The sequence below is a fragment of the Pongo abelii genome, chromosome 11, assembly GCF_028885655.2.
Source record: "Pongo abelii isolate AG06213 chromosome 11, NHGRI_mPonAbe1-v2.0_pri, whole genome shotgun sequence".
Lineage (NCBI taxonomy): Eukaryota > Metazoa > Chordata > Mammalia > Primates > Hominidae > Pongo > Pongo abelii.
The window spans coordinates 17348314-17375392 of NC_071996.2; the positions used below are offsets into that span (position 1 = coordinate 17348314).

Genomic DNA, 27079 nt, shown 5'->3' on the forward strand with positions numbered 1-27079 from the left:
GAAAACATTTTATTCTGCACGCACACTTCGTTGATGGTTTGTCTGGATACAGAATTCTAGAGTAGCAGTTATTTCCCCCCAGAATTTTCAGGTCTTTGTTCAATGGCTTTCCAGCTTCCACCACTGTTGCTGAGAATTGGGATACCTTGTTGGTGCCTGATTGAGTGTAACCTTGGTTTTTCTTTGCTACTCTGTAGGATTTTTGCCTCCAGTGTTCAGAAATTTCATGATGCTGTGTTTTGGTGCAGATCTTCTCTCCTCACATGTACTTTAGGCTTCTGAATTTTAAAAATTTTCTAAAATGTCTTTTTTACTCAAAAAATTATTATTAAAAAATCTGTGTGGTACACAGTACTTTTGAAAAAAAATGACCTATTTAAACAAAAAGTTTCTGGTTCCCGAACAGTTGGCATTCTAAAATCAGTGACCCTGTGTGTGTCCTCTTCCCTGAGGGCACAGCCAGGGTCACTCGCAGGTCTGGTGAAGTGGAAGGAGGGAGTGTCTGTTGTCTGCGCCGCCTGGGTTGCATCGGTACAGATGGGCTTCTTGGGGAGGGAGAATCTGGAAAGCTGTTGTTTTGGGAAGACCTAGCACCGACTGAATTTGATATTTCATGGAGGCAGTGTATATTTTTGGGCACGATGAGGTAATTGTGTGTATTTATTTAAAGTTTGTGAAGTTCCTTTTGAGTTACTATGGAGGGATATGGTGGACTTAGTGCTGAATGAAAAAAAAAAAAACTTAAGAAAGGTGGCAAGCACACACTCTTTTTTTAATTTAAAAAATTGTTTTATTTAGTTTTTAAAATTTTTAAAATTATTATTATTAGTTTTTAGAGACAGGGTCTTGCTCAGTCGCCCAGGCTGGAGTGTGGTTGCGCAATCATAGCTCACTGTAACCCAGAATTGCTGAGCTCAATGAGTGATCCTCCTGCCTTGGCCTCTTAAGTCGCTAAGACTACAAGTACACCCCACCATGCCTGGCTAATTTTTATTTTGTAGAGACAAGGTCTCGCTATGCTGCCCAGGCCAGTCTCAGAACTCTTGGAATCAAGTTATCCTCCCATCTTGGCCTTCTAAAGTGTTGGGATTACAGGTGTGCACCATAGCTCTTGGCCCCACACTGAGTCTTAAATTGATAGGGAGACCTGTTTGCCTTACTTGAAATGCACTTGTCTTAATTGCTGGCTAGAAAATGTTGTTAACATTCACGCCTAAACCAAAGACCAAAAGTTTTCTGGTGAGCATTAGAACATAGCCTCACAGTCATAAGAATAAACAGTAAGATAATATATATTAAAAACCATTGTTCTGATTAGAAATAGTTGGTGACTTTTTTCAACATTTTATTGTAAAAAATTTCAGATGTCACAGAAAAGCTGCAGAAATTTCACAGTGATCATCTATATATGGACCGCTAAGATTCTACGATTAAACTTTTTAAAGTCAACTTTTACAAGTAACATTTTACTTGTATCACATACACATTACTCCATCCATCCTTCAGTCCATCTTATTTTTTGATGGGTTTCATTTCAGAGTAAGTTGTGAGCCTCAGTATATCTCACCTCAATAACTTGAGCATGTAATCATTATTTGTTCAGTTCCTTTTTGGTTTTGGTTTTAAGTAAAATATGTGCATGTGTGAAATGCACAAGTTTAGCATCCCATGCATTGCATGCTGAGTTGCATATGCATGCTTCCTTCTTGGAGCAGTCGCTCCTTTTGCTTCAGCAACGCCCACATGTGAGGTAGGTGTTGTAAGACACCTTGGGTAGGCCGGACGCAGTGGCTCATGCCTGTAATCCCAGCACTTTGGGAGGCCGAGGCGGGTGGATCACTTGAGATCAGGACTTCGAGACCAGCCTGGCCAACATAGGTGAATCCTGTCTCTACTAAAAATACAAAAATTAGCTGAGCATGGTGGTGCACGCTTGTAATCCCAGCTACTTGGGAGGCTGAGGTAGGAGAATCGCTTGAACCCGGGAGGCAGAGGTTGCAGTGAGCTGAGATCGCACCGCTGCACTCCAACCTGGGCAACAGAGTGAGACTCCGTCTCAAAACAAAAACAAAAAAGACACCTTGGGTGATTGGATTGGGAAACCTAGGGCTAGCTGGAGGGATTTCTGCAGTGGGAGGCTTCCAGTAGAAGAAAAGGAAGACATCGTAGGTGGGCCCCTCGACTGTGTATCCTAAGGAAATGAGGCATGAAAAAGGACTTCACCTTTTCTCAGTGGCTGTGGTGGGCCAGATGAGCACTTGTGGCTGAAAGACTCCCTCTTTGGACAGAGGTGTTCTCAGATTTTCCTCACTTTGGTTTTATACTCTGTATTAGAGGTTTGTTCAGGTTGGTAGCTTCCATCTTCTCTTCACTCTGAGCTCTTTCTGCAGTTTGAACAGTGACAAAAAGGTCAAGGACTTTCTTATTAGCAATGTTGATGGATGTAGGTCGTGGGTTTATTGCTTGTTTTAACTTCTTCTAACAGCTTTTCCTTTTTCTTCTCATCTTTCTTTAGTGAATCAGTTTGTCAGATAGAACTGTAACTTCTTGTTGCACATTGGTTGTATATATTGAACATGTCCAGTGGCATGGTTTAACTGTTTTTTTCCAGCCTATGCCTAACTGCCAGGCCATCTTCCAGATCAGCATCTTTCAGACTGCTATAGAACCCTTCCTGCTGATGGCCTTTTTAAAGGCTTGGCAAAATCTTGTATTCATCATCTTCTTTTTTTTTTTTTTTTTTTTTTGAGACAGGGTCTCACTCTGTCGCCCAGGCTGGAATGCATTGGCACAAACTCTGCTCACTGCAACCTCCACCTCCCAGGTTCAACTGATTCTCCTATCTCAGCTTCCCGAGTGGCTGGGACTACAGTCATGTGCCACCAAGCCTGGCTAACTTTTGTATTTTTAGTAGAGACGGGGTTTCACCGTGTTGGCCAGGCTGGTTTCAAACTCCTGACCTCAGGTGATCCGCCTGCCTCAGCCTCCCAAAGTGCTGGGTTTACAGGCATGAGCCACTGCGCCTGACTATAATTCATCTTCTAGGGGTGCGTTTGGGTGTGGTGATCCGTGGGCCCTTTCAGCTAGCTTCCTTACTTGTTCTTTTACCTCATGCATGACTGTTGTTTCCATGGAGATTTTCTGGCTAGCGTACACTCTCTCAGTTGTGTGTCAGCATCTGAAAGTACTGTATACTTTTCACCTTGCTTATTTTTACTTTTTTTTTCTTTTTTTTAATTTTGGAGGCAAGGTTTTGCCAGCTTGGCCAAGCTCATCTCAACTCCTGGGCTCATGTGATCTGCCCACCTCAGCCTCCCAAAGTGCTGGGATGACAGGCGTGAGCCACCACGCCCGGCCTTCCACCTTATTTATTATTAAAAAAATTGGGCCAGGCGCGGTGGCTCACGCCTGTCATCCCAGCAGTTTGGGAGGCCAAGGTGGGTGGATCATGAGGTCAGGACCATCCTGGCTAACACGGTGAAACCCCGTCTCTACCAAAAAAAAAAAAAGAAAATAGTCGGGCTTGGTGGTGGGCGCCTGTAGTCCCAGCTACTCAGAAGACTGAGGCAGGAGAATGGCATGAACCCGGGCGGAGTTTGCAGTGAGCTGAGATTGCTCCACTGCACTCCAGCCTAGGCAACAGAGTGAGACTCTGTCTCAAAAAAAAAAAAAAATTATGTATACAGAAAAGTTGAGCGGACAATACAGTGAATGTCCATAGTACCCACCACTTAGATTCCCCAGTGATCTTTCCCCATATTTACCTAAGGATGAGTGTTGTGTGGTTTTTCTTTTATTCTTGTGGAATCAATTCAGAATCCTTTGTGTCTTGTCCAGTGGACTTGAGTGTAGCCCTCCCTAACATGACTGAGGTGTGCTTTTGCATGTCCACACTTAGAAACAGTAGTTCTCTAATTTTAAAAGTAGCTCCTATTTACATTTGCCCAGTTACCCCCTAAGTTTTAAAAAACGTTTGGAATCAGAATAATGTACTCAACATTACATAGTGAGTTTTTTATAAATTTGAATTTATGTCTCTTATCTCTTTCAATCCGTAACAGTCTTCCTTATATTTTTTAATACTTTGACTTCAAAAGAGTGATTAGGAAACGTTTCGAATATTTACAGAAATACATGGGAACATAATTCCCACTCACACATTGCCTGGCTTTAGCAGAAGTACATGGGAATATGATAATTCCTACTCACGGCTGGGCGCGGTGGCTCACACTTGTAATCCCAGCACTTTGGGAGGCCACGGCAGGCGGATCATGAGGTTGGGAGTTCGACACCAGCCTGGCCAATATGGTGAAACTCCATCTCTACTAAAAATACAAAAATTAGCTAGGTGTGGTGGTGCATGCCTGTAGTCCCAGCTACTTGAGAGGCTGAGGCAGAAGAATCTCTTAAACCCAGGAGGCGGAGGTTGCAGTGAGCCAAGATCGTGTCACTGCACTCCAGCCTGGGCGACAGAGCGAGACAGCGAGACTCCATCCAAAAAAAAAAAAAAATCCTGCTCACACATCGCCTGGCTTAAGCACAAGTACATGGAAATATAATTCCCACCTACACATCACCTGGCTTTAGCAGTTACCACGTTATGGCTGATCTTTTTCATCTGGGCCCCTGCCACTTTCCTCTATATTATTTTGAAGCAAATCTCAGACATTATATTCATCAGCTTTTTAAATATTATCTTTAAAAGATAAATTAGAACTGTGTCATTGTCACGCCTAAAAATATTTTTTTATTACTACCGAGATGGTAATCATTGTTCATATTTCCAGTTATCTGTCATGAATGTTTTTAATTGTATGAAGAAAGGGAACCTTGTGGGTTTGTTCGTTTAAACTGTCGGAAGTTTGGAATGAGATTCCCAACTTTGAAGTCTAGCATCTGTTCTCAGGATGTGACGCACAGAGGGTAGCTCTATGTTTTGACACTTATAAAAAAATATCATCTTGGTCAGATAAGAGTTTGGTGACTCCTGGGAGGATCTCTTTTCAGGCTAGTGGAAATATGAGGCAGGAACTGGGATTAAGCTGTACAGTGGGGATCCCATTCGGCAGTGTCTCCTTTGGGTACCGCTGAAGGTACCCACTGGTGTCTGGCTGCTGCATGGCGGTGGGAAATGAAGGAGGTGGTGTGGCTGGGGAGAAGGGAGCTATCCAGGATGACCCTTGACCTCCCTCATCCCCGCAGTTTCTTTAATTTGAGACAGCCTTGCCCCACCTGCTCCTCTCTGAGCTGACTCCTTATTGCTTGCCAAGACTGCATAAAATGCTGCTATGTTGGTGGTTTGTTTTCCTGTGATTTTTTTTCCCTTGAAGCCAAGCACCTTATGGAGAGGGCTGGATCTGTCCTGATCATCTCTGCTGTGACAGGGCATGGCCCCATGTTGATGGTGAATAGCCTGTCTGTGTTGGTATAATGCCCCAGTCACCATGACTAGTCACGTGTGCCCGCCACACACCATGCTTCCTTTTTGCATTTCTTCCGTGAGTTAGCTAGTCACTTAGGGGGAATTGGACTGTCTCAGGTCTCCTGGGAGTATCAGTACATGGCCGGACACACTACCTTTTCCTTTATAATTCTTTGATGGCATTCACACTGCCTTTTTCTTTATAATTAAAGAAAATGTTATACAACCTCGTTGTGGCGTAATTGGCATACAACTAAGTGTACAGATTTAAAGCTTCAGTTTGATGAGTTTTAACATGTGTACACCTCTGTGAAGCTTTCCTTTTCACTTTCCTTTTTTAGCCTTCTTAAAGACCAGGCGATGAGCAGCCAGAGAAGGAAACTCTGTAACTGCTCTTGTCTTGAAATTTGCTTTTCCAAATCCTAATGGAAAATCTGCATATTCTGCTTTCCTGTGGCTAAGCAACAGTATTAAAAATTTGTTGTATTCAAATTTTGGCAGTGTTTCTATTTATGGTTAACATAGTGGTGAGTGAATTTCAAAATATAGGGAGCCCTGGGGAGGAATCTTTTCTTTCTTCAAATGGAGACTAGTTGAGGTTGGGAGTTGCCTGGTTTGGGTAGAAGGGTCAGGACTCTGGATGCAGACAAATCTGGGTGTGAGCACCCTTTTTGCTGTGTAGGACAGGACTACCTGTTGTTTGGTCTGCCGCAGATCTCAGCCGCAGCCCCTCCCACCGTGAGACCATGAAAGGTCGTGCAGGGGAGTATGACAAGGCTGACGTTGAAGCCTTCGTGTTACTTAATTGATACAGTGTGCAGTATTTAGGTGAAAAAGCCCAGACTTCACCACTGTGCAATATATCCATGTCACAGAATTGCACTGGCACCCCAAACAAAAGGCCCCAGACTAGTGAATTTCCTAGGGGGCCAGTCATTCTCTTTCCCTTTCAAATTAAAACAAAATATATGGACCAGGCGCATATATATACAGGCTCACACCTGTAATCCTAGTACTTTGGGAGGCTGAGGCAGGAGGATCATTTGAGGCCAGGAGTTCGAGACTATCCTGGCCAACATGGCAAAATCCCGTCTCTACTAAAAATTACAAAAATTAGCTGGATGTAGTGGCACATGCCTGCAATCCCAGCTACTCGGGTGGCTGGGGCATGAGAATTGCTTGAACCCAGGAGGCGGAGGCTGCAGTGAGCTGAGATTGCACCACTACACTCCAGCCTAGGGAATAGAGCAACACTCCCCATCTCAAAAAAAAAAAAAAAAAAAAAAATACACACACACGTACATATTGCTAAACAGCCCAATTGTGTAAACTTTTTTAAAAATTAACTTTAATTATTATTACTATTTTTCTGAGACAGGGTCTTACTTTGTCGCCCAGGCAGAATGCAGTGGCATAATTACAGCTCACTGCAGCGTTGACCTCCGGCTCAGGTGATCCAAAATTCTTTATACTCAGCCCATTTTTTAAAACTTGAGGTATACTTTATGCACAAAACACCCACACATTAAGTGCTCAACTGGGTGGGTTTTGACAGTTGTACATGCCCATGGAACCACCACTCCAAATAAAACATAGAACACTTTGATCATCCCAGAAGGCTTTCTTCGCCCTCTCCCCTCTGATTTCCGTCACCGTAGGTAAATTTCTTTGTTGTTAGGGAATAAACGGGATCATTGCTCTATGTGCTGTTCTGTTTCCAGCTTCTTTGGAAAGTTCAGCGTGTTGTGAGATTCATCCATGTTTTTTCCTTTTGATTGCTGAGTAATGTTTATAGAGACATATCATGATTTATCCTTTCTCCAGTTGATGAAGATTTGGATTATTTCCCATTTTTGGCTATTAGGAATAAGATTGAACACTTTTTACAAGTCTTTTGTGGACCTGTGTTTTCATTTTTCTAGGGGAAATATTTGGGAGTGGATTGCTGGATGTTGTGGGATGTGTGTCTGGCTTGCAAAGTTGCACTGTCTGACACGGACAGTGTGTGAGTGCTCCACCCCTCCTGCTCTCACCCATGGGAATGTGAGATGCCATAAGCACTTGTATGGAGGTCTGATTTACATATTATAAGTTAATCCTTTTCAGTGTACGGTTTGGCATGTTTGGACAGTCATACACAGCTGTGTGACCGCCACCACATTTGAGTGAATGCACTCTTTGGAAAGGTTCTCGCATGCCCCTCTGGCCCCTGGCACCATTGCTGGGGTTTTGATGACTGTGGATTAGGTTGGTCTTTCCTAGAGCTTCTGTCAGTACATGCATCCAGCATGCGTCCTTGTATCTGGCTTCTTTGACATGGCGTGGCTTTGCGATTCATCCCTTTGGCTTGCTCAGTAGGATTTGTATGGATGCACCACAGTGTGTTTACCCATCTGTCTCCTGGTGGGCGTTTGGGCCATTGCCAGCTTTTGATCGTTGTGAATATAGCTGCTGTGAACATAGCTGTCCAGAGACCCTCTCCCTCCCCTGAGACCAAACCCCTCTTCTCTGTTGGGGTCAGGAAGGGACACCTAACTGCTTATTCAGCAAACTCAATCACTCTACTAGATGGGGCCTCTTTATCTGCTTCTGGAGGCGGGTTGGTGGCCAGCAGTTTGCAGGGCTTTGGGGAAGGGCTCTTAGTGCCAGCTGCTCCTCGCTGCTGGCTGAGAGTGCCTTCCTCTCGAGTCTGCTCAGTCATCCTCCACTTCAGCTTGCCAGGCTTCAACATGCTGTCTTCTCTTCCATTCTTGGTGAGTTTTATGTCTTTTTTCTCTTAATCTGCTTTATTGTCATTTTCATGTTATTTTGTGTGGGGACAAAAGCAAGTATGTGGGGACAAAAGCAAGTATGTGTGTTCAGCCTTCTCCCTTGACCCAGAGGGCTTTTTACCATAGAGTGCTTAGCCAGTCCTGGTGTTGGGCAAGTTTCTCCTATTTTTGCTGTAACAAACAACACTATGATGAGCGTGCTTACAGTTAAGTCTCTGTGTGTGTATAGATCCATGTGTATTGCTTTAAGACAGACTTCTAGAAGTGGAATTGTGGGATTAAAAGGCATTTATACTTTTGATGCCAAGTTTAGCCCCAGGAATGCCATACCAATTTAAATTCCAGCAGGACAAGACAGTTTTTATTTCCTGTCCTTGTGTGAGCATTCCATCTGTAGAACGTTCTCCTTTGGTATTTTTTCCTCCTCCCCAACACCCTGCCACCACACACACGTGCATGCACACACGCACACAAAGTAAGAATGAAGTCAGATCTTAGTGGAGGAGAGTGGGGGCGGCAGTGGCAGCAGGTCTGGCGAGTTGCGTGGGGCTGACACGCAGCTTAGCTCCTCCCTGCATGTGTCCTCTCCCTGTGCCTGGACCGGCTTGGGTGAACTCAGGCCATTGCCTTCTTTGTTCCAGGTTACACTCCTGGCACACCTTACAAAGTGTCCTGTTCCCCCACCAGCGGGGCTGTGCCGCCGTACTCCTCCTCCCCAAACCCCTACCAGACTGCCGTGTACCCTGTGCGAAGTGCCTACCCGCAGCAGAGCCCGTATGCACAGGTATGCTTGGGTACACACTGCTGTGTGGGAAGGGGTTGATACCACCTGGGCACTCATCCTTTGGCCCTGGGACCCTGTATCAGTTGTCTCTCTTCTCCCCCACAGCAAGGCACGTACTACACACAGCCGCTGTATGCAGCACCTCCTCACGTCATCCACCACACCACGGTGGTGCAGCCCAACGGCATGCCTGCAACGGTGTACCCTGCTCCCATCCCCCCTCCTAGAGGCAACGGGGTCACCATGGGCATGGTGGCTGGGACCACCATGGCCATGTCAGCAGGTAAGTTCTTGTTCCTGTGGTGTCTGTCCTATGGTGTCCCCTAGAGCTGGGGGAGGGGAGAGCTCACGAATCGTCTGCCCCTTGGCTCTAGGTTTTCATAGCTATAGTTGTGTGGAAGGACAGAAAATTCTTTGGGGAAGAAACAGCAGGTTATCTTTTACTTTGCCTCCCTGAGTGACCCCTTGTGGAGGCCTCTCTGAAACTGATGGACTCGCTTTGTTGGTGAACTGAGCCATTTGGCAATGCAGGTTGTGTCCCCGTCTCCTCCCACCCTCCATGACCATGTAAGACTTGAGCAGAAGGAGGACACTTTGTGTCCTGGGGTGGCTCTGGCTCTCTTCCTTTCCCTTCAGGGGAGCTTGTCTTTGCAGGTCAGTTGTCTTCATGGGGATGTTTTCATGCATCTAGAACTGAGCTGGTCTTCCGTTGACAGAAGGAACAGCTGCCCGTAGAAATCCTTTGGCATTCATCTACTGTACTTTACTTCGCAAGGCCTCCTCTAAGGAAGATAAACCATGGAAAGATGAGGCCCCTGGCTGGGATGGGCACATCTCCACGGAAGCCCTGGGGGTTTGATCTGATGTCTAGGGATTGGGTGACCACCCAATCCGTATGACCACCCATGTGGATTCACCTCCTGGTCTGTGGGTCAGCATGACCACCTTTAGGTCATGCCCACACAAAAGCGTACTGTTCCCTCCTTGTTTTTCTGGACTTGACCTCAGTGTAAGGAAATTATGCCAGAGAGAAAAGCATTCTGGGATATTATGTGTGCTTCAACGTAGACTCTGATTTGGTTTTCCCCATACTTATCTGTCAAGGAACAGGAAACTGGGCATAGACAGAAACTGCTGGTTTGAGGCACAGGGAGGGAGGGCGGCAGGCACCAGGTTGGGTGCCGCTGTGGAGGTGGTGCTGGGCCATAAATGGACTCAAGTAGTTGCTGAGTTTCTGTAGTTGTAGGAAAAATAGATTTCTCTTAAAGAACTCAGAAGCTCATGTAGTTTAGAATCCTTTTTTTTTTAATTTTAAAATTTTTAATATTTTTTTTAAGACAGGGTCTCACCCTGTCAGCCAGGATGGAGTGCAGTGGTGCGATCTCAGCTCACTGCAACCTCTGCCTCCTGGGTTCAAGTGATTTTCCCGCCTCATCCTTCCCAGTAGCTGGGACTACAGGTGCCTGCCACCACATCCGCCTAATATTTTTTTTGTACTTTTTGGTAGAGATGGGATTTCACCATATTGGCCAGGCTGGTCTCGAACTCCTGACCTCAGGTGATCCACCCGCCTCGGCCTCCCAGAGTGCTAGGCTTACAGGCGTGAGTCACTGTTCCCAGCCTCTTGTTTTTTATTTATTTGTTTTTACCATCTTAACTTTTTTGTTGAGACAGGGTCTTGCCCTTTTGCCCACGCTTGAGTGCAGTGGTGCGATCATAGTTCACTGTAGTCTGGAACTCATGGGCTCAAGCCATCCTCCCACCTTAGCCTCCTGAGTAGCTGGGACTATAAGTATGCTACTACATCTGGCTAATTTTAAAACTTTTTTTGTAGAGCTGGGATCTCACTGTGTTGCCCAGGCGCATCTCAAACTCCTGAGCTTAAGCTATCCTCCCACCCCAGCCTCCCAGAGTGTTGGGATTACAGACATGAGCCCCTGTGCCCAGCCCATCTTAACCGTTTTTAAGTATGTATGGTTCAGTAGTGTTAAGTATATTCACATTGTTGTGAAACAGAGCTCCAGAACGTCTTTATCCTGCACATCTGAACTCCTGTACTCATTAAACGCTAATTCCCCGTCCTACTTTCTTTCTGTCTCTGAATTTGACTACTCCAGGTACTTCATCTAAGTGGAATCATAAAGTATTTGTCTTTTAGTGACTGGCTTCTTTCTTTTAGAATTATGTTCTTAAGGTTCATCTATATTGTAGCATGTGTCAGAATCTCCTTCCTTGTTAAGGCTGAATCATACTCATTTGTTTATCATCTGACCTATAAAAATTATTGGGTGTGCTTTATGAAGGGGACACGCAAAAGGCTTTTACAAACATATTGTCTGTGGAAGCTTGCTGTGTGGAGACAGCTTTTGGGTGCGGGGGATTATCTAATCAGAGTTCTGACAGTATCTGGGTCAAGACTATCCCTCTTCCTGTATACCCTCCTCCTTGCAAAGAGGCCAGGCTTATGTGCGTGTCGGGCAGTGTGGAGCTGTGCAGGTCAGCCTCATGTCATGTGCTGCTCTTTCTTCCAGGTACCCTGCTGACTGCTCACTCCCCAACTCCTGTCGCCCCCCACCCGGTCACTGTGCCCACGTACCGGGCCCCAGGAACGCCCACTTACAGCTATGTGCCCCCTCAGTGGTGATCACCTGCAAATGTAAGTGACCAGTGAAGGCTGGGCTGGCTTTTGATGAAAGGGCATTTCCATCGGACAGTGGCAAATTTACCACATATTTAAGCACTAACGAGGAAAGTGCGCCTGACCCTGAATCCAGAGGCAATGCAGGGTTTAAATTTTTTGTTTTTATTGAGACATTACAGAGTAGAAGAAGGAAGGAACCATTGAATACCTACTGTTGACACTGTCCATCTTGAGCCTTACCTGGAATGTGCTCTAACCCCCCACCTGCCTGCTGCAGGAAATAGGGCTCCAGTTGCAATTGGAGGTCTCTAGGAAGGAAGTGAGAACCAGGTCCAGCAGTTTTTGCCCATTGCTGCCCTTTCCGACCCTGGTGGGCCTCATCCTACTTGAGATTTTGGAGTAGTGGTGCCGGAAGAGCTCTGTGTGACTGAGTGTCTGTCTTCCTTTCTGCAGGTTTGAGGACGGAGCTGTGCAGTCACATTATTGGGGATTCCACAGCTGGTGCTGCAGGCCTTGCGCCTCCAACCAGGACTTTCTTCTTAATGCTCTCGACACTTAGCTAAACACGACTATATCCCGGCCCAGCAGGCCCCAGCGCCGTTAGTCTCCAGCTGACTCTGTGGGTTGGTCTTAAAGCAAATTCTGTTTTGTGGACTGCCTGGCAATTTTTTAGCTAACTGTAATGATAAAAAGGGAGTATTAATCTATTCTGAATCATATCTAGTTGAATGCATGTTTAAAAAAACAAACACAAAAAGCTTGCTCAATCTACCTGCAGTGACTGATGCAAAACCATCATATGCAAAATCCAAAGGAATGGAAACGTATTTTACAACTTGTATTACTAATGCACTGTTGTAATGTATGCAAAGTCTTAAAGTTATAAGTGTTAAAGTGAATTTCTTCATAGAGCATTTGAAATATCTTAGATGATTCTTCAGCCTTTTGGGGTTGATGTGGGTTGCCAGTTAGGGATGTGGACATTTTAGTTTTCAGCGACCTGTTTCTTTGGCACTGACTGTCCTGGGAGGGAGTTGCGAGGTTTGGGAGAGAGTAGGGAAGCCACAGCTGCTTGGGTGCAGCCGGTTCATGGACATCCCTTTGAGTTTAGGCTTGGTGGAGTCAGTGGAACAGGGACATGCTTAAAGCCCATCATGAAAGATTATGGTAGTGTGGCCAGTAAAATTTGGGGCGAGGGGGGTGGTTTATGTGTCAGCAAAGCAGTTTCTCTGCTATCTAAATTTTCATTACAGTTCTCTTAGATGATGTTTTTATATATCTTTATTGGAAAAGTCCTATGTAAAACTAAATTATTTTCCTGGGATGGAAGAAATGTGAAAGAGAAACAGCCATGCTTGCAGGAGGTATTGTCCTCTGCTTTATTTAGCTTAGAAAATCATTCCATTTTTTTTTTTTTTTCCTGGAGAAATGTTTGAATCAGCTGAAAACAGGTAGGCAGGCATTGCTGTTTTTCCCCTACAAAGAAGGGCAAAGGTTTCAGCTGTATGTTATGAAGAAAGTGGTATATTTAAGAATGAGTTAAAAGGGAACAAAACTTTATTTAAAATTCCTCCAATTTCTTGTAGAAAGGCAGGGCCATGGATATGTCTGGAAATGTAGAAACCTGTAGCTGCTTCTGGGATCACCCACCTGATGGTGGTGACTTGTCTGCTGAGGCCGGCTGGAGGGGACGCTTAGAGATGGGGCGAGGGGGAGGCCGGTGTCTGTTGTCTGCGAGCCTCTCCTGCCATCTCTTTTGCAGCTGAGGGCACTTGGCACAAAGCAAGCACAGACAGCAGAGAGGGCCAGGCAGTGCTGGAGTGCATTTGCTGGCAGGGTTTATTGTGGGAGAGGAATTTGAGTTTAGAATCTGAATCTTGTACATAAGAAATCAAGAGGCTTCCTTCCACCCCGCCCCCAAAATATGCCCGCCCTGTGTCCATGAGAGTGCGTGTCAGTTCTCAGTGAGGGTCAGAGTGGGGGTGGGGGATGTAAGGCGTGGGTCCCTTTCAGCGGCCTCTAGGGCAGGAGCGTGCGTCTTCTTCCCAGTTCAGTGGTGTTTTGAGTGCTGTTGTGGGCTTTGGTGGGGAGGGGGCTCTGCTCCTCTTCTTTCGCTGGTAGCTGGGTCAGGGCACTGGCGCCCAGTGAGGATGCCCACTAGCATTCTGCCCCAGTTGGTTGGTGGGGGGACACCTGACCACTGAGCCTTTGGTAACCTTATTTTTTATAGTAAGTACTCCTCATAATTTTCTTTTTCACATCTTATTTTATAAGAAGTTTAGGAATATTTTTGCATGGATCATTGTAAACAGCAGATTCTTTATTCCTGATGTCTATTAACATAGAATGTTTACTGATAAGTACTTTAAATTGCTTCATGAGCACTTAATCCATCTTAGTGTCTATGTGTGGGGGCAGACATTTACCGCAGGCACACAGTTTGTGCCCCTTTCTTCAAGTCTCTGTTGGTAATTCCATCTGTTTAGTGGATGGTTGGCAGGATTAGTATGTTCTAAGGGTTCCAGGGGTTCAGCTGACCAAGTAGCAGAGAAGTTTTTTTTCCCAATTGAATGCTAATAGATTAGGATAAAATACTCACAATGTTAGTGTATGCTTTTAAAAAGCCCCACACAACAATATGGAAACATACATGCACAACTCCTGTGCGGGCTGGAGTGTCGGGGTTCAGGAGGAGGTTAGAAGTTACAGGCATCTCTTCAGGCTTGCTTGGTACTTGGCACACACAGGATGGTGTTTTAAAGAGTGGGCTGTACCCCCCACACGCCATTTACATCAGCTTCATAAACACTTTTCTTCCTCCCTATAACTTAACCTTTTTTCCCTTTTATGAAGTTGAGAGGCTTTATGAAATAAGTTTGCATTGCACATCCGTGCAGAAATCTTTCTGACTTTGAAACTTTCAGGCCATCAGCTGTCAGATACGAAAGGTAGATATCAGGTAAGAATCTGGACTTAGGGAATAGTTACAAAACTGTCATAGGTTGTAATTTTATCAACATTCGCTTCTAGTAAAATTAAAGTTAATTAAGAAATAGAACTTGGGTCAAAATTCTGTTACAAAGCTGCATAATTTGTCCTGAAGCATACGGTGGAGCATTCTGAGAAATTTGCTTTTTGTATGTTTGACATTCCTAATTTGGGAGTCCTTCAGCTGAATTACTGTTCTTTTAGAAGTTGAGACAGGCAAGCAAGGGACCTAGTTCATGTAAACATGGACATCATGATGGCTATTTAAAAATATTTGTTCTACACCTTCTTCCCTGAGGCTTGGGAGTGTGTTCAGCTGCTGCAGTTTCTCTGCTCATGGAAGTCTTGTTTGGATCTGTGCTGGGGGCTGAGCATTTAGTGTGAGCCAGTGACCCATGAACTTGCCGCTCTGTGAGGGCCAGAGTCAGGGCCAGTCATGGTAATGGGCCTGAAGGCACTTCCAGAACCTTTTATGTCTCTTGTGAGCTATCTGTTAAGAACATTCTTCTTGGTGTGGTTTGTAGGCCTACCTGTTGCTATTCTGGGAAACCTTGAGTGCTATGCAAATATGTTCACAGAAGATGGGGGGGGTCCTGAGCCTTGGGGTGGGCGCCTGGTCAGTGAGTGTCCTGCCCTTCCCCAGCTGGGCATACAGTACTTTGCTCTTTCTGGTGGCATCATCTGGCTGTGATGAATGAGGTCTAGGAAATAATTTGCATGTGTCTTGGGGACACAACAGTAACGAGAGGAAATACATTATTACAGCAACTTGCAATGTACTAATACCTGTCAATATTGGCCCCCGTAATGTATGTAAGGCACCTGTGAGTGCCAGTGAGTGCTGGTGAAAGGCCAACATGTACCAGTTACGTAAGTATTGGTGTCTGCTTTAAAAAAGGAGACCCAGACTTCACCTGTCCTTTTTAAACATTTGAGAACAGTATTACTCTGAGCAGTTGGGCCACCTTCACCTCATCCGACAGCTAACTGTTGGATGTGTCCATTGTCGCCAGTTTGGCTGTTGCCCAGACAGGACAGGACCTCCATTGGGCGCAGCAGCAGGTGACAGGGGTGTGGCTTGAGGTGGGCAGCAGCGTCTGGTCCTCCTCTCTGGTGCTTTCTGAGAGGGTCTCTAAAGCCGAGTGTGGTTGGCCTGGGGGAAGGCAGAGCACGTTATTTCTCCCCTCTAGTACCCCTGCATTTGTGAGTGTTCCCTCTGAGCTTTCTGAAGGGCAGCAGACTCTTGAGTATACTGCAGAGAACATGCTCTATCAGTAGGTCCTGAGGGCTCCAGTAACACAGAAGTGGGGGTGTGTGGCCTATTTGGGTAGGAAACTGCATGTTTCAGAAAGTTTGTCTCTTTTTCTTACTCATTATTTGAAGAATAGAGAGCCTGTGGGGATAGCCTTATTTTGGTCCACAGGACTAAAGTGAAGTCACTTGGGAAGGGGAGACAGAGGATGAGCGGCGTCTCTGTAGGGACCCCGGGCCTGCAGAAGGGTGGTGTGCTCCCAGGACTGGCATGACAGGTGTCTCCTCCTCACCACAGGCTGTGCCCATGAGTCCCTGTGCAGACCAGTGGGCAAGGCAGCTGGGCCAGATCTCAGGCCAGCCGTTTGTGCTCCTAGCAGGGTTGCTGTGCTGGCCACACGGAGAGGCCCTAGACAGCCTCATGGATTGTAACTAAAGAAGAAACGGTTCCTTTTTGTTTTTTTAAAAAATGATTTTTAAATACCGTTTTTTACACCGTTCTCTCGGTACTTTTTTTAAGCTAAGTCAGCATTGTCTTCCAGTGTTAAAGGCATCCCTCACCTCTGCATTGAACTTACGTATCCATGCCAAGGAATGGAATTTCCATCCTGAGCCAGTTCAATTAGGTGTCAATTGATACTATTTTAATTTTTTATGCAATCTGATGAGTAGATGAGCTCAGATTTAAAAATCTCAAAAGCACGTTTATTGTAACAAGAATTGTTATGTATTAATACTGCAGTTTTCAATAAAGATTGACTTGTGTTGCATATTGTGGTTTTCATGATTTCTCCATATGGGTTTTGTCTAGAGGTAGCATGGCCTGACTAGGAGGTGCTGGGGCTTCTCTTAGGTTGGGAGATTGCCAGGGGTTTTGAGAAGAAGGCCACCATGGCGTCCAGCCCCAGTGACCTTGGCAGTGCTGGAGTGTGGTGGAGGCAGCAGGTTGCAGGGACCATTTTCCCAAGTGGGACAGGGAGGGAAGCAGCCCCATGCTCCCCTTCTGGCTTCTGTGGCCAGGGTCAGAAGATCCTGGGAAGACACGTTCTTCCTCATTTCACCAGGGATGCTGAGGCCCAGAAAGATGACTGACTGCTCACCCACCAAACTCACGTGGGCCAGCTCCAGTCAAACACAGGGAAGCAGTGGTTTCTGGGTCTTGAGTGCGAGGGAGGGCAGAGCTACCTGTATTTCCCACCAGCAACCAGCGTGGCCTGGCCCTGTTCTCCTTAGGCCAACTGCAGCCAGCCCCACCTTAGCCTGTCTCCATTAAAGCCCCGAGGGTGTGATCTGCGACAGGTGAACCCCCACCCCACCTTTAGAGGCTGCCGGGCTCATTCTTCCTTTTTAGGGAAAGGCCTAGGGTAGTGATGGTTAACAGCCACAGGAAAATGCACGGCACACCCACAGAAAATGGACTAGCAGCCAGGTCACTTTTCATAAGTTTATTTATGAAATTAAATGTGGTTTCTGGCTTGGAGAAGGAATAGTGCAAGAGTGACTGTCCATGCTGCTGAATCCTGTGGGCTCCGTGCCAGCTCGCCAGGCCCTGGCTGTGCTCCTGGCGCCCCTTGGCAGGACGGGGCGCCATCTCCACACACCCGCTGCCTGGGCTGTGGGTCAGTCCTGCGTGCTGAGCCACAGAAATCAGTCTCCTATGGCTTCTCACGCTCACGAGGGTAAGGCAATCTTCTGTGTCACTAACAAGAATCAATTATTATTTTTCTCCATTGTTAGAAAAACAAGATGCCAAAATCCAAACAAAACCAGGAACGAGGTGGTTCTGGAGCCACCGCACAGCAGCAGGCAGACTGGCCACACTCCCGACTGGGAGTATGCAGCCGACTGCACTGTCTTGTCCTTTCCGCTACACACACACACTAGTGAAGAGGGTGTCCAGCAGCCAGCGGTGTCTAGAGGGGCTGGGAGGCAAAGGGCGGGCTCCAGGCCCAACACAAGGGTGTGGAATTCCTGGTTTCTGCCCTCCCAAGTGGCAAGCTGTCTGGCACCACTGGCCGGGCTGGGGACTTGGAAGGAGAAACAGAGGGCAGAGGGGCACATGGCCTGGCGTTGCAGGCCACGGAAGGCCAGAGAGTCCTGCCCAGAGGAAATGAGAGGAGGGAAGATTAGGTTTTCCAGAGAAGAAGGTCCCACGCAGGTAGCGCCTTCTCCCCAGCTAGGCCTGGGCTGAGCTACAGTTTCCCCGCTCCAGCAGTGAGGCCCTACACAGGTCCAGAGGGCGGATGGGGCCCAAGCTGCAGGGGGTGTGGCGCGTGCGGGGTCTGCCCCCTTGCTGGTCTCTTCACTGCACCGGGAGCAGGGAAAAAGACAACAGTACAGACCTGGCACGTCTTGGTGGCACAAGCAACTCCCCAGCCCGGCCCTGCTCACTTGCAGGCAGAGGAAGGCCAGGCGGAGTGGGCCTCGGGGAAGAAAAACTGGGGGCCGCTGGCAGGAAGGCCCAGCAGGTGCCGTCAGGCAGGGACCAGTTCACTTGCGGAAGGGTGCCAGCCGGCTGATACTGTGCCAGAAGGTAGATGGCTTCCGCCTGGGCTCTGCCAGCACCAGGACCTGCTGCTGGGGCCGGCTGCTGGGCAGGGCTGGGTGCTTCTGGCGCGTCAGGTAGCAGGGCCGGCCAACAGCTGAACAGGGAGAGACAGCAGAGGGTCATGGGTGCCCAGGGCAGAGTGCCACCCCAGCTGTCGGGGGTAGCATGGGGTCTGTCCCAGGACTCTGCTTCAGAGCCGCCGTAGGAGGCAGTTTTGTCACACAGGACTTGCTCCTGGAGAGCTGACCACATCCAAGAGCTCAGGCTGCCTGGGGCCTCTGGCCTGGGCCTGGCCTCCTGCAGCGGCCTGAAGAGCGGGGGTGGCCTGTGCAAAGGCATGTGATGTTTCAGGGGCATGGCTCTCTAGAAATGGGGAGATCAGCTCCATCCCTACCCCGACCCCAGATGCCTGTCAGGAAGGAACCCTGGGGAAACAAGCATTGTCACCGATGGCCCTGATCTGGGGGCGCCAAGGTGTTGAGAGTTAAGAATGTCAACCATATACTGACCCAAGCTTCCCCAGTGGCCCCTTATTACCAACTTTTGGGAACAAACAGCTGCAAAGGGCAGTGGGCCCCCCCTCAGGCCCAGTGGCTAGCTGGCTTGGCTTTGTGGTTCAGAGAAGGGAATGTCAGCAGGTAAGGGCCGGGCAGCCGAGGAGGTGGGGCTGCTGTCCGCCTACCTTTGGGCTTCCCTGTGACCTGCTGCTTGCTGGCATTCAGCATGGCCTGCTTCCTCTGCAGCTGAGTGATGGAGAAGCCTGAGGAAGGGGCACAGGTGAGGGCGCTGCCCCATTCCTCCTTGCACCGAACTTCCTGGCCCCAGGTGCAGTTCTTTGCACACCTGCACCTTTCTGGTGCCCAGGGTCTCATCATGTCCTGGGGACTCAGTACTGGCCACAGCAGGGACTGTTGCCCATTCTGCACAGTCGGCCTCCCTTGGCCAACCAGGGCAGAGGGCATGCTCTGGTGCCCTGTCCTGGGGCTCCTGGCAGAAAACGAAGATCCCCGAGTCCTTCCTCTGCCCGCTCATCTCTCACCTTCACTCCATGTCTAGTGTCTTTTCCACTGCAGTGGAGGCTCCTTCCCACACCAAGAGCCGACCTGGTCACTGTGGCAGGTAATGTGGGGGCCCGTGGACAGGAGGGAAGGTGTAGTGGGGAGACGTCTGCATGCATGGGGCAGGGGAGGCTTCTGAGGCCAGTACCCACAGCCCACTCCAAGGCTCTCCCAGGGCTTTTGCTGGCTGGAAAGGGGTCCCCCAGGTCCCAGCAACCCAGGGCACTGAGCAGAGGACCCCGTCCTATGGAGTGTGTGCACATGTGAGAGCGTGTAGTGAAACAACTCCCCAAAAGTCAGTAGACCCGTGCCTTAGGGCTGAACTCCGAGGAACTGTATCATGGGATACGGTCACGTAACCCTGCCATTGAGGTGATGAAGGCAAAAGCCTTATGCTCATGACTGGGACCTAGAGGGGCCTGGAGCCTCGCTACACCCTGCAGCCTGAGAGAGCTGAGCCGCGCTCTCCTGACCGGCAGGCGGGAGCGCCGGGTGGGCCCTGGGGGCGGGGAAGGCCCAGCAGGGTCTCGCACCTGTCTCCTGGTCCAGCTGCACCTGCTCCCTCTCCCTGGCAAAGGCCTTGAGCCAGCGCTGCTTCTGCTCGGGCTTCCTGGTGCACAGCAGGTGGCTGTCCCCTGTGGTGCCACAGCGCAGCCGGAAGGCGTTCTTGATGCTCACATGGAGGTCTCTGTCCTTCCCGTCCTCCAGGTCCACCACCTCCAGGCCATCCATGTCCAGCCGGCCCTTGTAGTACAACACGTCGCGGCGGAGCAGGTCCTGCCAGATGCTGGCCTCAGCCCTGGCTGCTGAACCGCTCCCCTGACCATTTCCTGGCTGCTCCCACCTCCTCTCCCCAGCCACAGGAGGGGCTGCTGGTGATGCCTCCACCTCCCCAGCAGACAGTGAGATCCTGAGGGCAGAGCATGCCTTCTGCAGCCCACAGACATGCTGAGCCATGAGTGGAGAGGCCTTGCTCCTTTATTGTGCAGGTACTGACTAGCCCGGGGTTGGCCCTGTCTTTGAGGTGGGGAGACTAAGACAGTGGCTCACACCACACGCAGGAAAGAGCACCCATGGACAAGGAGGGCTTCATGGACACGAGGCCACTGGGCCATGTTTTGAAAGAGGAGCAGAAGCCGGCAGCGTAGAGGAAGCTGGGAGGTGGCTAGAGCAGGGGACTCTGGGGTTGGAGAGAGGGGATATGGAGGTTTGCAGGGAGAGAAGAGGTAGCTTGAGGAGCAAGCAGCGGCCAGGTCAGGAAAGACCATGCTCTCAACAGCACCCGGCCTGGTCAGACTGTGAAAGCCGCCTGCTGCTCCTGGGCCACCAGGCTCACCTGCAGAGAGCCACCCCATCCCAGCCCCAAGGGTCTGGCCAGGCTCCCCGGGTATGGTCTGGCTGGCACCTGTCTTCTGGGCAGCTGCTCCCAGCCCTCAGCTCCCCTCCCTCCACTTGCTCAACTTGGGGCAGCAGGGCAGAGCAGCTCTGGTACCTTCTTACAGTAGATGAGCTGGTGGTCAAAGAGAAAAAACATTCTCTGCTGGCTTTTGGCTTGAGGCTGTGTAACTCGAGTCAGCTCCCCCGAGTAGATGAGTTCTGAGCTCCTGACCAAGAGATCTTCTCCCTGGGAAGATCCCAAGGAGAACCATGAGCCTAGCATACCCAACCGTGGGCTCCACTTCCTGCCCCCATCATGGGTGGGGCACCTCCCCCTGGCCTTGCCTGCAGCACCCACCTGGCCAGGCCATGGTTGGGAGAGGGAGGAAGAGGTGGCACGTCTGGCCTGTGAGTTGGCTGTCCTTGCAAAATAGGAGCCCCCTGTCACCAGTGGCCTCTGGTGGCTCTTGGGCACTGGAAGTGTGGCTAATCCATATTAGATGTGATGTCAGTGTAAGATACACATTGATTTTGAAGACTTCATACGAAATAATGTAAAATATTTCAGTAATGATATTTTAATTGATTACAAGTTGAAATGCTATTTTGGAGTTAAATGAAACATTATTAAAATTAAATTCACTTGTTTCTTTTGTTTCCCTTTTTAAAGATGTCTACTGCGTAGCATACGATTCCATATGTGGCTCACATGCTAGTTTGATTGGACAGTGCTGCCCTAGAGAAGAATTAGGCCTGTCTGGGATTCACCTCTGAGGCCAATCTTTGAGATCTCTAAGGAGGCCCTCTTCCCAGCTAAATACACTGAGGACCTGAAGGTCCATCATCCACCCTTGGGCTTCATACTTTTAGACTAAGCCCTGCCCTGGTCTCATTCCTCCTTGAAAATGCAAACCCCAGCTGGGAGTGGCTGGCGGTGGCCCGTTTGGGATGAGTGACTCTGGAGGGCCCTGAGCCAGGGCTGGGCCTCACAACTGCCCCTATTGCTCAGCCCCGCCTCACAACTGACTGCCCCTATTCCTCAGCCCCACCCCAGGGCTTCTGATTCACTGTGTCCAGGGTGGGGCCCCGGAATCTGTATTTTCATAATGTTCTGTGGCTGATACTGATTGATTGACTTCCAGGCCATTTCTCTCCCTGACAGCTGGTGCATGGTGGTGGCAGCACCCATGTGGGTAGGGAGCCTTTGGGAACAGATCAGGAGGTGGCAGATTGGCAGATGCAAGTGGGGGTGGGTGGAGGGGGACAGGAACATCGTCATTAGTTCTAAGGCAAGATTGGCAGATGCAAAGAGAAACGTGCAAGTCAGACAAACAGAACCAGGAGGCTCTGATGGGTGGCGATGCATTTTTGGTCATGCTGTGTTGGGCCTGCAGCCTTCTGTTGGGAGTCCCAGAAGTGAACTAAAACAGGGATCTGGCCTGTCCCCTGAAGGCAGAGGGACAGAACACTTCTGAGGAACACACTTCCTCTGTTGAGGGCTTCTCCTGGGCTGGCTGGCTGCTCATGGGAGGAGTTTCACATAGAAAAGAGGCCACCAGGTGCCAAAGCCTGCTACGGAAGGCAGCACCAAAGGTCCAGAGCCCACGCTGGGCACGGGCTTTCACACCATGAGCATCTGTTGCTAGCTCCCAGGAGCGCAGCTCCCTGCTTCAGCTCCCTTCTAGATTTTTCAGGGGCAAGCATGATTTTAAAGCAAGAGGCCAAGACCTCCTGGAATTTTCTGCACCCCCAGGCCCTCACCTCCCAGTCCTCTATGGAGCTCTGCCACTGAGCAATCTTGTCGATGTTCTCAAGTCTCCGCTTCCGCTCGTTGATGAGCTGGGCCACGTTCTTCATGGCATGCAAGGCAGCTTCAACATCCTTGAAGTCCCTGGGGCAGAACAGAGATGGAAGGCTGCTGCAGGCTGGAGACAGAGAAAGGGTGAGGATCCCCTGCAGCCCCCATGTGTGGAGCTGCTTTCCTCTAGGGCTGTGCCCTTTGACCACATCCTCACTATCAGATGCACAGCCCCTCTCTTCTCCATAAATGGCAGGCACAGAGCAGAGTTTAATATCCTGTTGGCATCCTCTTCCCCCACTGCAAGGAGCTCATCAGGACAGGGCTAGTTTTCTGTGTGTTGCCCCAGGGCCTGCAGCAGTGCCCAGCATACTGCTGATGCTCAAACTGGCTGACTGGAGGCGTGCAGAGGCATGGGCTGCCTCCCTGCCTCAGTGCCCTCCTACCTGTGCTGGGGGTGCGTGTATTTGAGCAGCTCGGCCAGCTGCAGAGGGTACTTGCAGATCTTCTGCACCGGAGTCAGCAGGAAGCCATCCAGGGAGATGTCAATCATCTTCTGCAGCAGCCGGCAGGCCTCAAAGAAGTACACGTACTTGCTGAGCTTGGTGAGCCGGGAGAGCTCCACGCAGGCGTTGGGGTGGTTATTGCAGTACTCCGAGTAGATCTGGAAGTCGGCTTGCTGAGGGGCACAGCTGGAGGTTAGCAGAGCTCTCTGCTGCTCCCACAGGCAATCCAGCTGCATGTCTGGGAAGGGCAAGAGCCTCTACATTTCCTTCAGGAGCTGGGCTGGGGGCTAGTGGAGACCCAGGCTCTGTGTACCTATTTCCCTGGGGCATAAGCTACATGGAGTCACACACAGGGGTGGGAAAGGTGAGAATATGAGCAGGTGTCCCGGCTGCACGTTAGCCTTCTGGGTGAAATCCATGATAACGACGGGATAACAATGCCAAAAAGCGGCGGTGGTAGGGGGGTTGGGTGGGACAGGGATCCTCTGCTCACCCTCGCTCGACTGCCCAAGAAGGCCAAAACAAGGCCCTTCTCTAACAGGTGAGGCTAGGAGGTATCCACTTAGAGCGGCCCAGTGAACCTTGGTAAATGCCAGCCAGCATCTGCCGCCTAAGCAAGCTGTAAATTCTCCCTGTGTGAGAAACCCCAGCGCTCACTCTGAACAGCCCCTGCGGCGCTCAGCAGGCCTCTGCCCTCCTATCTGTCAAAGCAAGTCCTTCCTGGGGGACGCCCCAGCCCTCTGCTCCCAGGAGCGTTCCCTGACTTGGTTTCCCCACCCAGAAGCAGAGACCATCCTAAAACTGTCCTGAAGGGTGCGGGCAGCCGGGCAGATAGAGGGCTGGAGCTGGGGCCCAGGCGTTGTGGAAGGTTTTGGGACCAGCCACCCGCTGTCCACGCTGGCGCCCGCAGCAGCCTCTGAACGCAGCGCCCAGATAGGGGCCAGGGGCCGCGCTGGGGGCGGGCGCTCACATGCTCCAGGAAGCAGGCACCCAGCTCGCTCAGGTGTGGGCGCTCGCGGTTGAACCTCTGCTCCAGGGCCTTCACGAAGGCCTTCTGGCAGCGGTAGATGTCCTCGATGTTCCCGAAGATGGTACGCAGCTGCTCCTCGCTGAACATGTCTGCGCGCTTGCGGCACTGCCGGACGTAGCCCTGCGGGCGGACATGGTCAGGCCTCCCCCGACCGGGTCCCCCGCCACCGCCCGCCGGCCGGGCCTCACCTCGCAGATGTCGCGCAGGTGCTTGATGTAGTCCCGCTCAGTGCTGAGGATCTCGTTGATGACGTTGGTCCGCATCTGGTCCTTGCTGCTCTGCGCCTCCGCCCCGCCGTCCTCCGCCCCGCTGTCCCCGGCCCGAGGGGCCTCGTCATCCGCGGGCTCGTCCTGATTCACCCTCAGCTGCAGGCCATACGCGGCCGGTCAGTGCCCCGCATCCCTCGGAGCAACGCCCCGCGCCCTGCGCCGCAGCGGCGGGAACCGGGTCTCGGAGGCCCCGCAGGGTGCACGAGGCGCGGGGCTGAGGACTGGCCGGCCAGCTCCCCCCACCATGCCACCCACGCAAGTCCTGGACCGAGGAATGGCGGCTCCGACGCCCGCAGCCGCCGTCAGTGTGATCCGAACACCGATTTGGCCTCCTTCCTAGACCCTGCTTGTGCCTGGCACAGAGGCTGGAGCGCTTGCTGCAGTTCCTGAACCAGTGCCTGCTCCTGCCAGCCCCAGCGGGCAGAAGCAGGGGGATGGGTGGCGCGCCCGCTGGCTAACATGCAACTTGGGGAAAGGCTTAGGGTGCGGAGTGGACAGTTTCCCAGGGGGTCTGGGGCAGGAGGAGCTTCTGAACACCAGGGCCTGGGACCTCCCCGCCGGACGGCCCTCAGCTTGGACGCCCTGAGCCAGGCCTTTTGGAGACTGCACCTGGATTCCTTCTTTGAAGACCGGAGACCCCCTTAGATGGAATCCGGGTCCCTTCTCTGCTATCTCCAGGGCTAATAACTTGACCGTGCCTCAACTTCCTCAGGTGTAAGTCATGGTTCCCACTCCCGGGGCTGTGTGTGAGGTGAGCAGTCCCCTATCAGTGCTCTTCAGGGCTTGGGAAATGTCTAGCGCCTGGAGTTGTGGGGCTATCGCAGAGGGGTGCCTAGTGTCTGCACACACTCATTTCTCAACTGCTCTCCTCTCTGGCCCCCGAGGCCCCGAGGGCTCACCAGAAGGGGAATGGGAGCAGGAGTAGTGGTTCTCCAGGAGGAGCAAGGCTGTGACACTGCGCCCCGACACCCACCGCCCAGCGCTCTGCACCTCAGATGCCAGAGCTGTTTTGGGCTTGGATTTCTCTGCAGAACCAGGTAGCTTTTTATGGGCCCAACTTGGGAGAAGCTGGGGCTTGGAACCATACCCGAACGAAGCTGGCTGGAAACCAGCCCTCGCCATCGGCGACCCGGCCCCACCACCACTCTCTGTTGGTGGCATCCATCACTTCGATGACATCCCCAGCTTTGAAGCCCAGCTCCTGGTCATCCATGGTGACATGGTCCCAGAGTGCTTCAGCGCAGACCACACTGCCATCGCTGATGAGCTGCCGAGAGAGCCACGGGCAGGCGGGTCAGTGGGGGAGGCTGCCTGGGCCTCCCTGCCCTGTCTCCACTCCCTCAGCAGCCCTGGGAAGAGGGGATCCTGACTCCTTTACAGAGGAGCTGACAAGGCTGCCTCTGACAAGAGCAGGGCTTTCCTGGGGCAGGGGCTGTGTTCTGGGCATGTCTAGATTATCAAGGCTCAGTGATGGAGCCGGAAGTGAACTGGCCACGGAATCTGATCCTGTCACTGGGACTGCCAACTGCTCCCTGTTAGCATTCCCAACCCAGCATTCCTGGGGGCTGCAAGGCTGCAGGAGGGAGGGGCTGGGAGCTGCAAGGCTGCAGGAGGGAGGGCCTGGGGGCTGCAAGGCTGCAGGAGGGAGGGGCTGGGGGCTGGTGCCCTCCTGTGGGCTTCTTGTGGATGAGCATTGCCTGTAAGGTCAGCCACCAACCACAATGCCCCTTCATCCAGGTAGACAATGTCCTGCCACTGGAGTGATTGGAGCTTGTTTGCTGTGTGTTTTTCAACACTTGCAGAACCAACCTCATGGCACCCCTGCTCCCACCCCAAGCCCCAGAGATGCCAGCACCAGCTGAGCAATGCCCCTTCTTAGAGCTCTAGGTCCCAAGCCCTGTGATCCTAAGTTTGAGTTAGTCCAGCCTCTTCCCTTCATTTCCCCAAGTTCTAGGAGAAGCAGGAACGTTTTGCAGCTGCTACCTCTGTGACAGGCACTTTGGGACTGCTCTTGTGTAGTGTTACCCAGTCGACCACATTATACCTAGCCGACCATTCTTCACATGCTTCTCTCTGCTCAAATAACCAGCGTAGTGCCTTGCTCCAGAGTGGTGTGGACTGAGAGACACTGGCCACTCCCCTGCCCCTCCCAGGCAGCCCTTGCACGCCATGGGGCTGACCTCTGCCTTCTCCTAACATGGGATCTGTTTCTGCTCCCTGAATGATGAGCAGTTTTAGGGCCTCAGGGCAGGAGAGGAAGAGTGAGCTGGGGCTGCACAGGAGGTGAGGTCCATGCCCCTCCCTGCTAGGACCAGGTGTTGGCACTGGCTGTCACAGCTGTGGGCCTGGCTAGGCGGTCAAGGATGGGAATGTCACAAATAGGCCCTCATCTGAGCTCCTATCCCAGGAGCCCTCCTTTCACTTCACTGGGTACTCCCTAAGCACTGTGTGAATCCTCACCTCAACATGGAAACCAAGAGTGGGGCCAGTCCTGTGTTCCAGCTAAGAGGCCTCTGCCTGAATGGACAGGGTGAGGGCTGGGGCTGGCCACTGGAGCACTGAAGCTCCAGAGCCTGCTCGGGATGGTGCTTCCCTCCAGGGGTCCTGAGCAAGCAAGTTCAGGGAAGGACAAACCT

The 27079-nt window shown here is 50.7% G+C and overlaps 2 protein-coding genes across 18 annotated transcripts in view; one reads left to right on the forward strand and one right to left on the reverse strand.

Annotated features, from left to right (window-relative positions):
- The window catches only part of FAM168B (family with sequence similarity 168 member B), a 45393-nt gene extending 28766 nt beyond the window's left edge, over nt 1-16627 (forward strand). For all 8 annotated transcript variants that reach the window (XM_024243306.3, XM_024243309.3, XM_024243307.3 and 5 more), the window contains 4 exons: nt 8835-8977; nt 9083-9260; nt 11509-11633; nt 12072-16627. In XM_024243306.3, coding sequence (XP_024099074.1) covers nt 8835-8977; nt 9083-9260; nt 11509-11621 — 434 coding nt within the window. In that variant the 3' untranslated portion in view covers nt 11622-11633; nt 12072-16627. The remainder of the gene's footprint in view (nt 1-8834; nt 8978-9082; nt 9261-11508; nt 11634-12071) is intronic.
- A 660-nt stretch (nt 16628-17287) lies between these two features.
- ARHGEF4 (Rho guanine nucleotide exchange factor 4) overlaps nt 17288-27079 on the reverse strand; it is a 200668-nt gene continuing 190876 nt past the window's right edge. For 9 of the 10 annotated variants that reach the window (XM_009237595.4, XM_054549101.2, XM_054549110.2 and 6 more), the window contains 9 exons: nt 25531-25710; nt 24363-24539; nt 24115-24294; nt 23085-23317; nt 22602-22731; nt 20956-21087; nt 19997-20240; nt 19088-19165; nt 17288-18499 (listed from right to left, as the gene is read on the reverse strand). In XM_009237595.4, the coding sequence (XP_009235870.4) occupies nt 18348-18499; nt 19088-19165; nt 19997-20240; nt 20956-21087; nt 22602-22731; nt 23085-23317; nt 24115-24294; nt 24363-24539; nt 25531-25710 (1506 nt within the window). In that variant the 3' untranslated portion in view covers nt 17288-18347. The remainder of the gene's footprint in view (nt 18500-19087; nt 19166-19996; nt 20241-20955; nt 21088-22601; nt 22732-23084; nt 23318-24114; nt 24295-24362; nt 24540-25530; nt 25711-27079) is intronic. The other variant, XM_054549102.2, reaches the window with a different exon arrangement.